Source organism: Aspergillus melleus (genome assembly GCF_016097325.1).
Source record: "Aspergillus melleus strain CBS 546.65 chromosome Unknown contig3, whole genome shotgun sequence".
Classification (NCBI taxonomy): domain Eukaryota; kingdom Fungi; phylum Ascomycota; class Eurotiomycetes; order Eurotiales; family Aspergillaceae; genus Aspergillus; species Aspergillus melleus.
In genome coordinates this window covers 3,849,280-3,861,494 of record NW_025763372.1, presented here as the reverse complement: position 1 = coordinate 3,861,494, position 12,215 = coordinate 3,849,280, and the positions used below count along the sequence as shown (strand labels likewise).

The following is a 12,215-nucleotide window of genomic DNA, read 5'->3' as shown; positions in this document are numbered from 1 at the left end:
GCATGGCCACTGCTGCGGTATGTGATTTTGCCCCTCTACGGGAAACAAAGAATTTGTCTAACACCAGGACTCCGGTAGAACCCCCCGCTTTACCTGCATGTGACGAGCACGAACAAGGAAGGCCTGGAAAAGGCTGTGGTCCTGATCGATGATCTCATGAAGAAGGAACTTCCCAACCTGGTCGACGAACGGCGGTTCCGTCGTCGGGAACCAGAGCCGGTGGAGCGTGATGAATATGGCCGTGTACGAGAAACCCGACGAGAATGATATTGGGAGGCGATTCGCTAATGTGTTGCAGCGCAAATGGCCTGAGGAGCGAATCCCCGTGGACCTCGAGCCTCTTCCTGGCTTCAACCTTCGTGCTCAGGTTGTCGGACAGGGTGGCGCATACGTCAAACATATCCAACAGAAGACTCGATGCAAGGTCCAAATCAAAGGCCGCGGCTCCGGGTTCTTGGAACAAAGTACCGGAAGGGAAAGCGATGAGCCCATGTACTTGCACGTAGCGTAAGGATACCTTTCCCTGCCTTGAAACCGAGCGCCATGACTGACTTGACCGTGACACAGTGGACCCGACCCGAACGAGGTTAAGAATGCGAAGGAGCTCTGTGAGGATCTTCTGGCCAATGTCCGGGAGCAGTATCAACGCTTCAAGGAAAACCCTCCGCAGCAAAACTACGGTGGCTACGGCCAGCGCGGCGGCGGCGGCGGCGGCTACGACCGCTACGACCGCCACCAGTATGGCGGCAACTACGGCGGTGGCGGTGGATATGGACACCACCAGCACCAAAACTCGCCTTCTGCCTCTGCTACCCCGACTGCGCAGGGAGCATCCACGGCATCAGGAGCAGGAAGCCCGACGGACTACAGCGCACAGTATGCGCAATACTACGGATCCTCCGACCCTTACGCTGCGTACGGCGGCTATCAAAACTACGTTGCCTACTACCAGTACTACCAACAGGCTGCTCAGCAACAACAGCAGCAGCAGCAGCAGCAACAGTCACAGAGCCCTGCTCCTCCTCCGCCTCCTCCTGCCAGCGAGGCGCCACCTCCCCCGCCCCCTGGCTCGGGTTCTCCCCCTCCTCCTCCGCCTGGTGGCAGTGGCTACAGCGCCGTAAGGATACTCCTACTCCCAGTATCTCCTGCAGAGCTGGCTCGCTGACTATGAATTGTACAGGTTCCTCCGCCACCCGGGCTATAGAGCTCTAAAACCTCGATAGCGAACCCCGTTCCCCCTGCTTGTTAGAGTTTAGCCACCATAGCCGTACTGCTTCAGCAATGGCACGGATTCAACGCTCCCGCTTTTGGCATCAGAGACGAGGTGAGAAAGAGAGAAAGAAAGAGTCGAGCGCACAACCCTCATGATCTCGACTCCTTTAAGCCATAACTTCATCGATCCGTGTAGCGATGAAACGAAGGTCACGTCGCCGTTCGACCGCCACGGACGTCGAGCACGGCGACTGCTTTCTCATTTCGCTTTTCTCCCTCCTCTATCTCTCTCTCTCTCTTTTTTACTGTAAACTTATGCTACCTGTTCTTCCATCTGATGATTGATCTACCTGTTAAAGTCTGAACAACAAAAATTGGAGTCGAATATTTTCGAGCTTGCTTTTGAGCCCGACGTGAATTCATATATTTAGGGGGCTACAGTTTGGGCTCTCACGCATCTTAAATCTAATTGTTCAATTCTGTTGGCATTTTCTCTTGAATTCGATCATGATCGCGTTAACTAGTAAAAACATAAGTCCCGGTACACCGAACATCAAACACTATCTATTACATGTACATGGCAGAAGAGGAAGAAGAAAGCCGGGACAAGAGATTCGATGAGAACAAACCCCCCTCTTTCAAACACCAAACGACCACGGAAACATGTCCCGCATGTAATAAGCGACGCCGGAATCCTGGTACTCGGCCAGGTCGTTCTCCGGCGGCATTGTGGCCTTCCGTTTCGCCAACCCCCCGGGTCCTTCTTTGCAGAAGTCGCAGGCAAAGTCACAGGGCGAGGAGGAGGCAGCGGACTCTGTCGCGGGAGCTTGTGAACCCATCAATTCGAGCTCTAGGTCGCCGAAGAAATCCTTGATCATGTCGTGGCGGCATCGCGAGGTCGACTCACAGTACTGGATGACTTTCTGGAAGCTCTGGAGGCGCGCGTATTGGTTTTCCATGTTCGAGAGGCGGTTGCTGTTGGGGTTGGGATTGTTTCCGTTCCCTGCAGGTCGGGGTCCTCCGGCGCGGTTGTATGCGTTCTCAACGTCACGGCGAAGGCGATCGAGCACGCGGTCCCGCTCTTGCGTGTTATAGTAGACGATTGAGGTGGCGGCGCGGCCGTCGCGGCCGGCACGACCGGATTCCTGGACGAAGCCCTCAAAGCTGCGCGGAGGGCTCCAGTGAACGACAAAGCGGACGTGCGGGTTATCGATGCCCATGCCAAAGGCGTTGGTCGCGACGATGACATAGAAAGATGGCGAGGGATGACTGGCATCGTGTTCCTGTGTGGGATTGGGGGAAGTCCACTCCGTCTGGATGCGGGTGCGATCTTGAGAGGAGAGGCCGGCGTGGTAAGCTACAGCGCGGATGTTTCCGTCCCACGCCGTCGACAGCACGTTGGCGAGCTTTTCGGAGATTGAGCGTAGCGAGACGTACACGATGCCTGAGACGGGGGGCAAGGAAGCGGCAATGGTGGCGCCCAACCGCGCCTCTCGACGGCGCTGGATGGACTTGAACCACGAGACGAGGTCCTTGATCTGGAAGTCTTGGGGGTCTGCTGCATCTTCGACGTAGTCTTGGAGGAATCGGATCTCATAGTGGATGTTAGGACGGGCGGAGGGGGTGTTAAAGATCCGCAGATGTGCTGGGTCCAGTCCGAGCAAGCTGATAATATCTGAGCGCACGCGCGGGGTGGCCGTGGCTGTGAGGGCGCTGATAGGCACAGAAGGGGTGTGTAGGACCCGTTTGAACCAGGAGAGCTCTTTATAGGCAGGTCGGAAGTCGTGACCCCATTCACTAATGCAATGGGCTTCGTCAATGGCAATGCGACTTAGCTCTCCCTGGCTGTGGATGGTTTGTAAGTTTCGTCGAAAGATCTCTGTCTGGCAGAGTTCCGGCGTGACGTAGAGAAGTCGGGTCCTCGGATGGCCCGAGAGCAGGTCTGTCATTACTTCTCGTCTCTCTGCTAGAGGGGTAGTCGAGTTGATGGTAGCTACCGGGACGCCGATGGCTTGGAGAGCGTTGACTTGATCTGTCTGTATGGTGGGCTTTAATTCACTGGTCTTATTTGGTGCAAGAACATTCACCCATATGCTACACTTACCATCAATGCAAGTAGAGGTGAGATGACAATGGTTACTATTAGAAACGAACACCGACAGCAGAGCAGTGTTCTCTCAGTCAGATGGGGTTCTCGATTGTATGTAGTGGAGGACAAACCAACCGCCATGGCTGATTACCGCCGGCAATTGAAAGCACAGGCTCTTTCCAAAAGATGTCGATGCCTGTAAGAAAACATCGTGGCCTTCTACGGCTGCTGTAATCACCTCGCGCTGTAGGGGACTATCAAATGGGACAGGTGGTTTGCGTTAGCTAATGGCGGACATGCTGTGTGAAAGAGTTACTACACACCGGAACGACTTTTTACGGAAGACACGGTGAAGGTAAAAGTCCAAATCGACCTTCCGGCGCTTGGTGTTCGCGCTGACCATCTTATTTCTCGGGCATCTCCGAGACTGGCCGCAGGATGAAGGGAAGTTGAGAAAGTTGAGGATGGATTTACTTCGGTGGAAACCGCGCGGCGCGAAGAAGAAACGCGATATCACGTGGGGGTCTAAATGGACTTTGACCCTTCGGTTCAACCTTCACTTAGGGACAAGACAGCAGCTATTTCACAAGATCAATGGATGAGAGAATACGTAGATTCATTGAAATAGAATACAAAGTTGAATAAATATCTGTTATAACACGAACCCGTTCACTGTACAAGATCAAGATATGCAAAAGATCGCCATGGGTTTGCGGCTGGAGGGTATATAACAGGTCTATTATAATGTACATGCACCGAAAAGCCTTCTCTCACCTTGCCCCGAATCCTTCCTTAATTCGGTCTCCGATTGATTTGATAATCGAGCTCTTCCCTGACAGCCTGCACGTCCAGCGCTTTGCGTTTCTGGGGCTGCCATAACTTCTCCATCCGCAGCCAGACTTCCATGACCGCCTTGGGCCCGCAACAGGTGCCAAAGGCTCGGAGAATGATGATGATCATGCGGCGGCCCAGGAATACTCCATTCTCGATCTGACGTTCTAGGACGGCGAGATGGTCGGGTTCGGAGTGATCATTCCGGTCGAGCAACTCGTCCGCATCCACCTCTTCCCCGGTTTCTGTCGTCTCATGCTTGGCCTTCGGCTCGTTCTCTTCTGCCGCTGTGGTTTTGATATTGTCTTCCGCGAGATCACCGGTTTTCGTGCGGCCCAACGGCAACGGGGTGTATAAGCCACTCGCTGGCCGTGTTAAAGTACGGGAATTGCCTGGGGAGCCACTTTCCAAAGGGTTCTGCCAGATCATCGTCCCCGGTTTATGGAATCGCTCCGCATACCGAGCTCGAGACTCGTAGAGGACCGCGAGATACGCTCTCCACGTTTCCTGCAGTCGCTCCGAGGTCCAGCCTTTCCGTTTTCGGCCGTTGTGGGCGAAGCCATCAAAGAGCAATAGATAGATCATCCCTCGAGGAGGAATTGTGTACGCCATTTCCATGTCCTTCAATGTCGACATGAATGACTCCAAGTTGCCGGTTTTATAGGCATAATGGGAAAGGAGGATGTGGAAGGTCCGCGTGTCGGGAACCATAGGAAAAGCCTGCTGCAGGGCACGGTGGTGTTCTGGTAGTCGGTCCTTCAGAGGCGAAGCTAATTGCAACACCTGATTGAGCCTCTTTGCTTTATCTCGATAATCGATAAGCTCTGATGTGTAGCCTGGTCCATGGGTGTGGCGATGCTTCTCGGTCTTCTGGCCGTGAATCATACGACTGTATAATTCCTCCGCGGTCTCTGCCTCCCCGGCGCGAAGGAACGACACCAACAGGCAGTTCAGTACCGCGGTATCCACGATCTCTCCGCTGGACACAAACTCATCAAACGTCCGGTGGATACCTTCGGGATCCTGCAACAACCCGTGGTAGTAGATCTTGGAAACCTTTCCCGTGCGACCAAAACTAATCTTTCGCCTCGTCATCTCCTCCACAAGGCGGTCCGCCACGGTGAATTGGCCTGCTTTGATGGCGATGTCGAATAAAATGGTGAAAACAACCGCGTCCCCCCGGATCCCACCTAAATGTTCCATCTGTTGCCAAATTCCGATCGATCTCACAAGATCCGCCTTGATCACTGTCCCCGATGCTCGGCCTGCCAGGTGAATCGCGGAGCTCCACAATGACCGAGACATGGGTAGCTTGGAGGCGACCATATCCTCCACTAAAGCGAGGTAGCGGCGGGCATCCACCCAGCGACGATTCGGAGGGTTGGCGAATCGTCGCAATAAGGTGCCTCGTGAGCGCTTGGAGAGGTGCGCCACTCCCGGATGAGGAAGGTCTCTGTATAAGCGAAAGATATAATGGGTGGATTTCGTTTCATCCCACAGAGCGTCAAGCAGCTTCTGAACCGCCAGGATGTCGGTCGCATCTTGTCTCCCATCCGCACTGGGTGGCCGCGGTTCCGACCACCTATCATCTATGACGGTCTTCACAGCTGAGTCGCAGTCAAGTGATTTCCCGAATGCCTCAGCAAATAGCTTGTTTGTCGATCCCAGTAGAGATACCCGGGGGCTTTCCCTCCCTTTGTAGCGATAACTGACCGGTTCACTCGTCTCTTTCGCCGGCCGCTCCCCTGCTTGATCCTCCGGGATAGGATTACTGTCCGCGCCATGATCCGAATCACCAAAACTCACGCTAGATATCGGTGGTCTAGGATGCGAGTCCTTCGAGACACACTCCTGTCGATTTTCGCCCGCATCTGGGCGTCGATTCGATTCCTTGCCGTGTGTAGCCGACGGCGTCTCCGGGTTTCCTTTCGATAAGAGCGTTGGCTCATCTTCGTCATCTTTCACCCGCTGCGCGACTCCAGAGCCAAACATCCGGTAGGGTTTCGAGCCCGGCACTACCCCCAGATGCCGACCTGGTAACTCGAGATACTCCAGACGTTGTCGTGGTGCCTGCCGGGTGGTTACTGACCTCCGCTGCTGCTGCTGCCCACCCCCATGCCCCCCGGACGTCTTCGTCGCAATGGTCGACAGCCCTCTGCCTCGAGGGGAATGCTCATGGCAGTACCCGGCCAAGACCAAGGAGCCGACAAAAAGGTCGGCTATAGAGGCAACCGTCGGGCGAGGGCGTCTGGACTTGAATCTTCGGACGGACGCGGAGGCATTGTGGGCGAATGGCTCCGGGGTAGCCATGAAGCTTCGTTGGAGGGGTAAGCGCGTATCCAGTCCCTGCGAGGACGGTAATCGCAGGTTTGGCGAGCTCTGGGACCTATTGGGAGGAGGCATGAGATGGCAGACATCGTGGCATCGAATTAGCCCTGCATGTCCCGAAAAGGACTCGAACAGCTTGACAAAGGAAGAGCCGACGGGCTCTTCCAGAGAAAGGGATTGAGAGAGAGGAAGAAGAAGTGGAGAGGTGGGGGGGAGGAGGAAGAGGGAGAGGGAGAGGAGAGAGCGAGAAAATGAAGAGAAGGAGCGAGAGATGTTATGTTTCTTTTTCTGCCGGCGTCTCTTTTGCAGAGCGGAGCCGCCGTCGACCCAATCGGAGGGCGGCATTGCCAATCTCTCTTTTTCACCCGCCGAACTTCTGCTTCCCCGTTCCCTTCTCTCTCTTCCGTCTCGTCCTTCCTCCCTCCAATTCTCGCCATTCGCCATGGGTAGATACAATCTCACGGCTCTGCGCGTGCGCCAGACCGCCATCCAGCAGAAGGCCGCCGGCAAGATCTCGAGGACACCTCCCTGGGTGGCCGCCGTCGCCGATATCCCTCCGACCCAGGTTCTCGTGCGAACCCAACCCCCACAGCATCAACTGGTCCAGCAACGATTGAAGACGGTACCCGGGTCCTCGAAGCCGCAGGTCGTCTTCGAAACGCAGGAGAAGCTGAGGAAACCCAAGAAGGCGAGCCGCATGTTCCAACCCGTCGAGATCAAGTACGAGGAAGATCAGCTGCGACAAGAGTTCTTCCGCGACCATCCCTGGGAACTTGCCCGACCCCGTGTGCTGGTTGAGACCTCCGGCAAAGATCATGCTCGACACAACTGGCGCCGGCTTCAGCAGCCCGGCAAAAAACTAGACGGAGAGAGGTATGTCGATTGCCAAAGGCCATCCGCGATTCCGGGATGATTCGGGCCAGAATGCTGACGAGTGGACCCTTTCTTGCTTTTATTTAGTGTGGTTCAACGACAGCTCTGGCTCCTCAATAACGTTCCCAACATGACCAAGAGCGAATCCTACGATATCGCCCGCCGCGAATTCTACCGTCTTCGACTCCAGGAGGATATTGAACGCCGGGTTGCTGCCGAAGAAGCCGAAGCCACCGGAGCCGTCTTTGGACCGACCCGCCTGGAAGTCGGTATGGAGCTTGAGAACCAAGAGTACGAGCGCTGGAAGGAATGGGCCAAGGTGGAAGCCCAGGTTCTGACCCAGAAGGCGGCGGCCTTCGTTGGTGCTCCCGAAAGCGCGGCAGCGGAGGATCCGCTGGAAGCAGAGGACGGCGACGAGAGTACGACTGCAGAGGCATGAACCTAGAAAACGGAGGAATGAGTATAATATTTATTTTCGCCAACTGGCCAGGAGGATCTCTGAATACCTTGCTGGCCCATGTATAGTACGGGATTCTTGTTTATTTTTATAGTTGTTGTTGGCCTTGGGGATATTCTTTGTGTCTAGTCCATTTCATTTTGTATTTCTTTGCTGTTTCCGATACGCCTTGGGTTCTGACGGACTGACGAAGAACATCTACCTGACGTCTTCTAAATCCATTCCATCGTATACTACTTCATCATGGATGATTAACTGGAGTTCCAGAGTGTTGCCGCCCCGGCCAATCAGCGGAGGCAACTCGTTCCGCCCAGTTCTGCTGCCTCGCCTTCTCTTCTTTTCCCTTCGTCTTCTTCGTCTTTCCATTCCTTCCACTCGACCCTTGGCCATTGTTCTCTTTTCTACCTTTCTTCCTTTCTTGGCTGGCTATCTTACACTTTCTCCTTCCTAGGTGATGGTCAATCCCGGCCGCATCTGATCGATCGCCTTGCGCCCTCTTATTTGACAGCGGCGCTTTTTCTCCGCGTTTCACTAGTCACCCTCCCGGATGTGAGAAGATCAGATTCCAAGATCGAACCAACCGACTGCTCGCCTTATATTAATTATTGATCGCCTCGAATACAACCTGTCAGATCGACTACTCCATCTGTCTGCGTATTTCTGTCGGTCGCTTCTCCTGCCTGTCTTTGCGAACGCAGCCTAGTCGATTCGGAACCCAACGCAACCCATCGGGCTGTGGCTTTTCAATTCCAGCCGTACCCTCGCGGTCTTTACCCTCGCTCCGATTGATATAATCTCTTCGTTTCCAACATTTCGATACTACTGCCGTTGCAGCGCCCGTTGATCATGCTTCGTCGCGGTCCTCATGCACGTCTCGCGGATTTCCTAGTTGTCTAAATCGATCATACGAACCTTTCTTCGGATTCAGGCAAGAAAAGCAAGGCACCGAGTGAACGTGGAGAATTTCTGAATTAGTCGGATCGACTAATTTCGTCATTGGCCATGCTTTCCACGATGGTTCGACCCGAAGACGCGATCAGAATGCCCCGTGCATACCGTGGCGAGGCCGATGAGGATGACAGAAGCAGGCGAACTCCGGAACAAAATGGCCCTTCCTCTTCCTCTTCTTCTTTGAACAGCGAGGGACCAACCGCACAAGACGACGACTCGACGACAATAGTTATCGGACCTACGGGGGATGGAAACAATAGCCAGAACAATTCCCACCCCGGACCCCGAACCCTGTCGCCGGACGAAACCATCGAACTTGCCCGACGCGCAGTGGAAAATGGGATCCAGGAGACCAAGCGCTCGTTAGCCGGAAGTGAAGCGGTCAGGGATGTAGTCAAACCCAAATTGACCATCGACTTGGGTCACTCCAATATCATCCGCATTCCCGAGGCAGTGGTGGACGCTATCAAAGATGAAGTTGAAAGGTAAGCGCTACTTGTACCCCATGGTATGGCCATTACAAGGGCTATGCCTGCCTGGTCTCTCAGACAAGGCGATCGATTAACGTGCGCCCCAGGCTTTCTCTCTCAAACAATCAACTGTTCCACATCCCCTATCGCTTCGCCGAATGCTCTCATCTACGATATCTCAACATCCGCTCCAACAATTTCCGCGAGTTTCCTAAAGGAGTGAGTGTCGCCAGGATTTCTGCGGCCTGAACATGCCCGGCTGACTGTCGTTCCAGGTGTACAAACTGCCGTTTCTTGAAATTTTGGATCTCAGCCGAAACAAAATTAGCCATTTACCAGAAGAAATCAAAAAGCTGACCTCCTTGCGAGTTTTATCGGTAATGTCAAATCGCCTTGATGACTTGCCCCTTGGAGTTTCGGATATGAACAAACTTCAAATCCTGAAAGTGGCTGGAAATCCCTTGCGCTCCCCTCTGCGCCGCCTTCTTGAAACCTCGGAGACTGAAATCGGCCCTTCCACCATTACCGACAACGAGAAAGAGGTAGCAGTTACGGCCGAACTCAAGAAGTTTTTGAAGACCAAACAACCTGTTGTCGCGCCGGAACTCGATCCGCGCCTGGACATGAGGTATGATCTCGGAAGATTGCCTTTCCCTCCCCACCTGACTGAACACATCTAACCAGGTTGGTATAGTGAACTCATGCTGGATACCCCAAAACCCGTCAAGCGTGGCATGAGTAGTCGTTTCCCCGTGATTCCGAGCACGGGGGACTCCTCGTCTGATCCTAAGTCGCCATCATTATCCCGACCTCCACCAATCCCTCTCAAATCCCACTATCGCAGACAGAGCTCCATTTTCCAGAGCGGGATGCTTCAACGACCCATCGCCACGCTTAACGAACGCAACCGCAGTAACAGCGAAGGTATCATCCAGTCATCCTCATACGCTGCACGAAATAAGCGAATGGGGGTCATCAACCGGAAGAATACCGATCTAGGGACCCTAGACGAGACGCGACCATATCGGAACAGCCATTTGCGAGGACTGAGTTATGGATCAATCCTCCGGCCGAGAGCGACGGGTGCCGCGGGCGGCAGTAACTCTTCCAGTCCGAGCAGCCCAAGAGAACGCCGACGTCTGAAAGATGGCTTCGTCAATCGGATGTCAAGCTTGCCGGAACAAAAGGCCGAGAGGGAGGCAGGCGAGCCTGTCATTGAGAGTGCGAAAGGAATCCTATTCGCTCTTTTCCAGGTTCAATCCCATGTTTCCGCCCTGATCAACGTTATCAAACGAGACGATGCCCGACGTAACAGTCTTGAGATCGTATTCTACAACGCATCCACCCACGTCGACCGGCTCAATGAAGCGCTGGAAAGTGTGGAAAAGTCTCGACCTGGCGACGCGGAGTCGAAGCGGTTATCGAAGGAGACCGTGAAAAGGGAGTGCGAAACTTGCGTTATGGCGTACACTCACGTTGCAACGCAACTTCGCAACAGCCTCGATAAGATCGTGGCCAATGGGGACTCGCGCTACGTACGCTCGCTGATGCTCATGATTTATGGCAGTGCCATTGAGTTGCGGAATGCCTGCGTGAGCCTAGGAATCCCCATCGCTCGTCAACAACCACCGGCAGCTACCAAGCCGCCCATACCTGCAATCCACAAGGAGTCCATCAGCTCCGACCGGTTCCCTGGCCCGACCGTTACCCCAACGAGAGGAAGGGCACCGTCGTTCGCGATTCGACGGTTCCGAAGCGACACTACAATCCAAAACCCTCAAATCCCTACGAGTGGGCCCTTGCCTGCGGCGGCCCATTTCCAGTCTGCGGTCAGTTCGCCCGGTCTGGCTTCCACTCCGTTCAGCTTTGGAGCACGCAGTCGGTCGAGCAGTCGGTCAAATCATATCAACACATCAGTGCCTTCTTCTCTCGCAACCCCTCGCTCCGGAGAATCGTTCCCCCCGATGCCAAACTCTGTTATACCCCGTATTAATCCCCTAACCGGCCTGGATGAGATCGAAGAGGAACGCATCTTCGAGCGAATATTCCATCAACTTACCTCGGCCTATACGGCTGCACTCCAGGCTTTGCCGTTGGCGCGCCGACAGTTTGTGCGCTGTTTGGAGGTGGCGGAGCAATCACGAGAATCCGAAGGCATTCAACTTCTTTGGAACAATCTCATTCGCCGCTGCCGAGTGTGCTTGGAGGTCTCCGACGTGCTCGGGCAACGGCTCTCCACTATGAAGATCAAAGAGCCAGGCGGTGGGCTGCGGAACCAGCGCGAGTTCTGGCAACTCTGCAAAGGGTTCATGCAGTCGTTTGTTGACCTGGTGACGGATATGCGCGAAGTCCGAAGTATGCACCTGTTGCCTTCGGAGATTATCATCCTCCTTCGGCCGGTTCAGAGGGCAAGCAGGGAGGCCGGTCGTTTGATCGAGGCTTCCCCGTGGTCATATCTCGCCGACATGGCCTCGGCTAATCCCGCCAACATTTACGGCCCCCCTTTGCCATCCCAGCATTCGCAGCATCAGGGATCTGTATCTACGGCGAACTCGTTCCACATTAGTTCAAGCTTGTCGGCGCAGTCCACTGCCCTTCCGGCGACGCCTCTGAGCGCTGCCCTGGGACCCGCCGCGCAGGCCACCGTGCCCTCTACCCCTGCAAGTGCATACAGTGACAAGTTCTTCGAGGGCGACGTCTTCCAGCGAGCCGATTCCCTACTATCCATGCCGAGTCAGACCCCCTTTTTCCGCCGGTGATGTGGAAGGACCGCGGTCATCAACCCCGCTTCTGGCCTCCGTTCCCCATAGAATTCTGTGTTCCCTCGCACGCCTTCTTTGTGATACGTTATAGAATCTTCCGTCCCTTTTTTTCTTTTCGCTCGTTGGCAGTCGGAAAGGAAGAGTGAGTTTACAATCTTCCCTCTCCAATCGACGACCTACGGAGCTTCAATTCTGGCTGGCTCGGAATGCTCTGTACCCACACCTCAACCGGCCTCATGCAT

General features: G+C 54.6%; 6 protein-coding genes across 7 annotated transcripts; 4 read left to right on the top strand and 2 right to left on the bottom strand.

The window, feature by feature from the left end:
* Nucleotides 1-2: 2 nt before the first annotated feature.
* LDX57_006418 (uncharacterized protein) lies at nucleotides 3-267 on the top strand (the record flags this gene model as incomplete). The annotated part of the gene is made up of 2 exons (XM_046088120.1): nucleotides 3-17; nucleotides 79-267. 2 exons carry the CDS (start codon nucleotides 3-5, stop codon nucleotides 265-267), a joined length of 204 nt encoding a protein of 67 aa, XP_045944090.1.
* A 359-nt stretch (nucleotides 268-626) lies between these two features.
* Nucleotides 627-1,223, top strand: LDX57_006417 (uncharacterized protein; the record flags this gene model as incomplete). The annotated part of the gene is made up of 2 exons (XM_046088119.1): nucleotides 627-1,117; nucleotides 1,181-1,223. 2 exons carry the CDS (start codon nucleotides 627-629, stop codon nucleotides 1,221-1,223), a joined length of 534 nt encoding a protein of 177 aa, XP_045944089.1.
* Nucleotides 1,224-1,713: 490 nt separating this feature from the next.
* Nucleotides 1,714-3,906, bottom strand: LDX57_013064. Of its 2 annotated transcripts, XM_046094817.1 has the most exons (3): nucleotides 3,437-3,906; nucleotides 3,317-3,351; nucleotides 1,714-3,248 (listed from the first exon to the last, which is right to left on the bottom strand). In XM_046094817.1, exons 2-3 carry the CDS (start codon nucleotides 3,317-3,319, stop codon nucleotides 1,851-1,853), a joined length of 1,401 nt encoding a protein of 466 aa, XP_045944088.1. In that variant the 5' UTR covers nucleotides 3,320-3,351; nucleotides 3,437-3,906; the 3' UTR covers nucleotides 1,714-1,850. The 2 variants fall into 2 exon arrangements, with proteins under 2 accessions (XP_045944088.1, XP_045944087.1); XM_046094816.1 differs by having other exon boundaries at nucleotides 3,317-3,906.
* On the bottom strand, nucleotides 3,891-6,835 carry LDX57_006416 (pentatricopeptide repeat protein). Its single transcript, XM_046088118.1, has one exon. The coding sequence runs from the start codon at nucleotides 6,803-6,805 to the stop codon at nucleotides 4,094-4,096; it is 2,712 nt and encodes a 903-aa protein (XP_045944086.1). The 5' UTR covers nucleotides 6,806-6,835; the 3' UTR covers nucleotides 3,891-4,093.
* Nucleotides 6,836-6,902: 67 nt separating this feature from the next.
* rsm25 (mitochondrial 37S ribosomal protein mS23) lies at nucleotides 6,903-7,772 on the top strand (the record flags this gene model as incomplete). The annotated part of the gene is made up of 2 exons (XM_046088117.1): nucleotides 6,903-7,333; nucleotides 7,421-7,772. The coding sequence occupies 2 exons, from the start codon at nucleotides 6,903-6,905 to the stop codon at nucleotides 7,770-7,772; spliced, it is 783 nt and encodes a 260-aa protein (XP_045944085.1).
* Nucleotides 7,773-8,792: 1,020 nt separating this feature from the next.
* Nucleotides 8,793-11,970, top strand: SOG2 (putative cell morphogenesis protein Sog2; the record flags this gene model as incomplete). Its single annotated transcript, XM_046088116.1, has 4 exons — nucleotides 8,793-9,226; nucleotides 9,319-9,430; nucleotides 9,487-9,839; nucleotides 9,906-11,970. 4 exons carry the CDS (start codon nucleotides 8,793-8,795, stop codon nucleotides 11,968-11,970), a joined length of 2,964 nt encoding a protein of 987 aa, XP_045944084.1.
* Nucleotides 11,971-12,215: the final 245 nt, after the last annotated feature.

What these genes read in the sequence shown, in the direction of transcription:
- LDX57_013064 (XM_046094816.1), bottom strand. Translation starts at nt 3,442, where the DNA reads ATGGCGGTTGGTTTGTCCTCCACTACATACAATCGAGAACCCCATCTG. An exon ending in CACCTCTACTTGCATTGATG is followed by an intron (nt 3,249 to 3,316) that starts GTAAGTGTAGCA and finishes CCCACCATACAG; the next exon opens with ACAGATCAAGTCAACGCTCT.
- LDX57_006416 (XM_046088118.1), bottom strand. Translation starts at nt 6,805, where the DNA reads ATGCCGCCCTCCGATTGGGTCGACGGCGGCTCCGCTCTGCAAAAGAGA.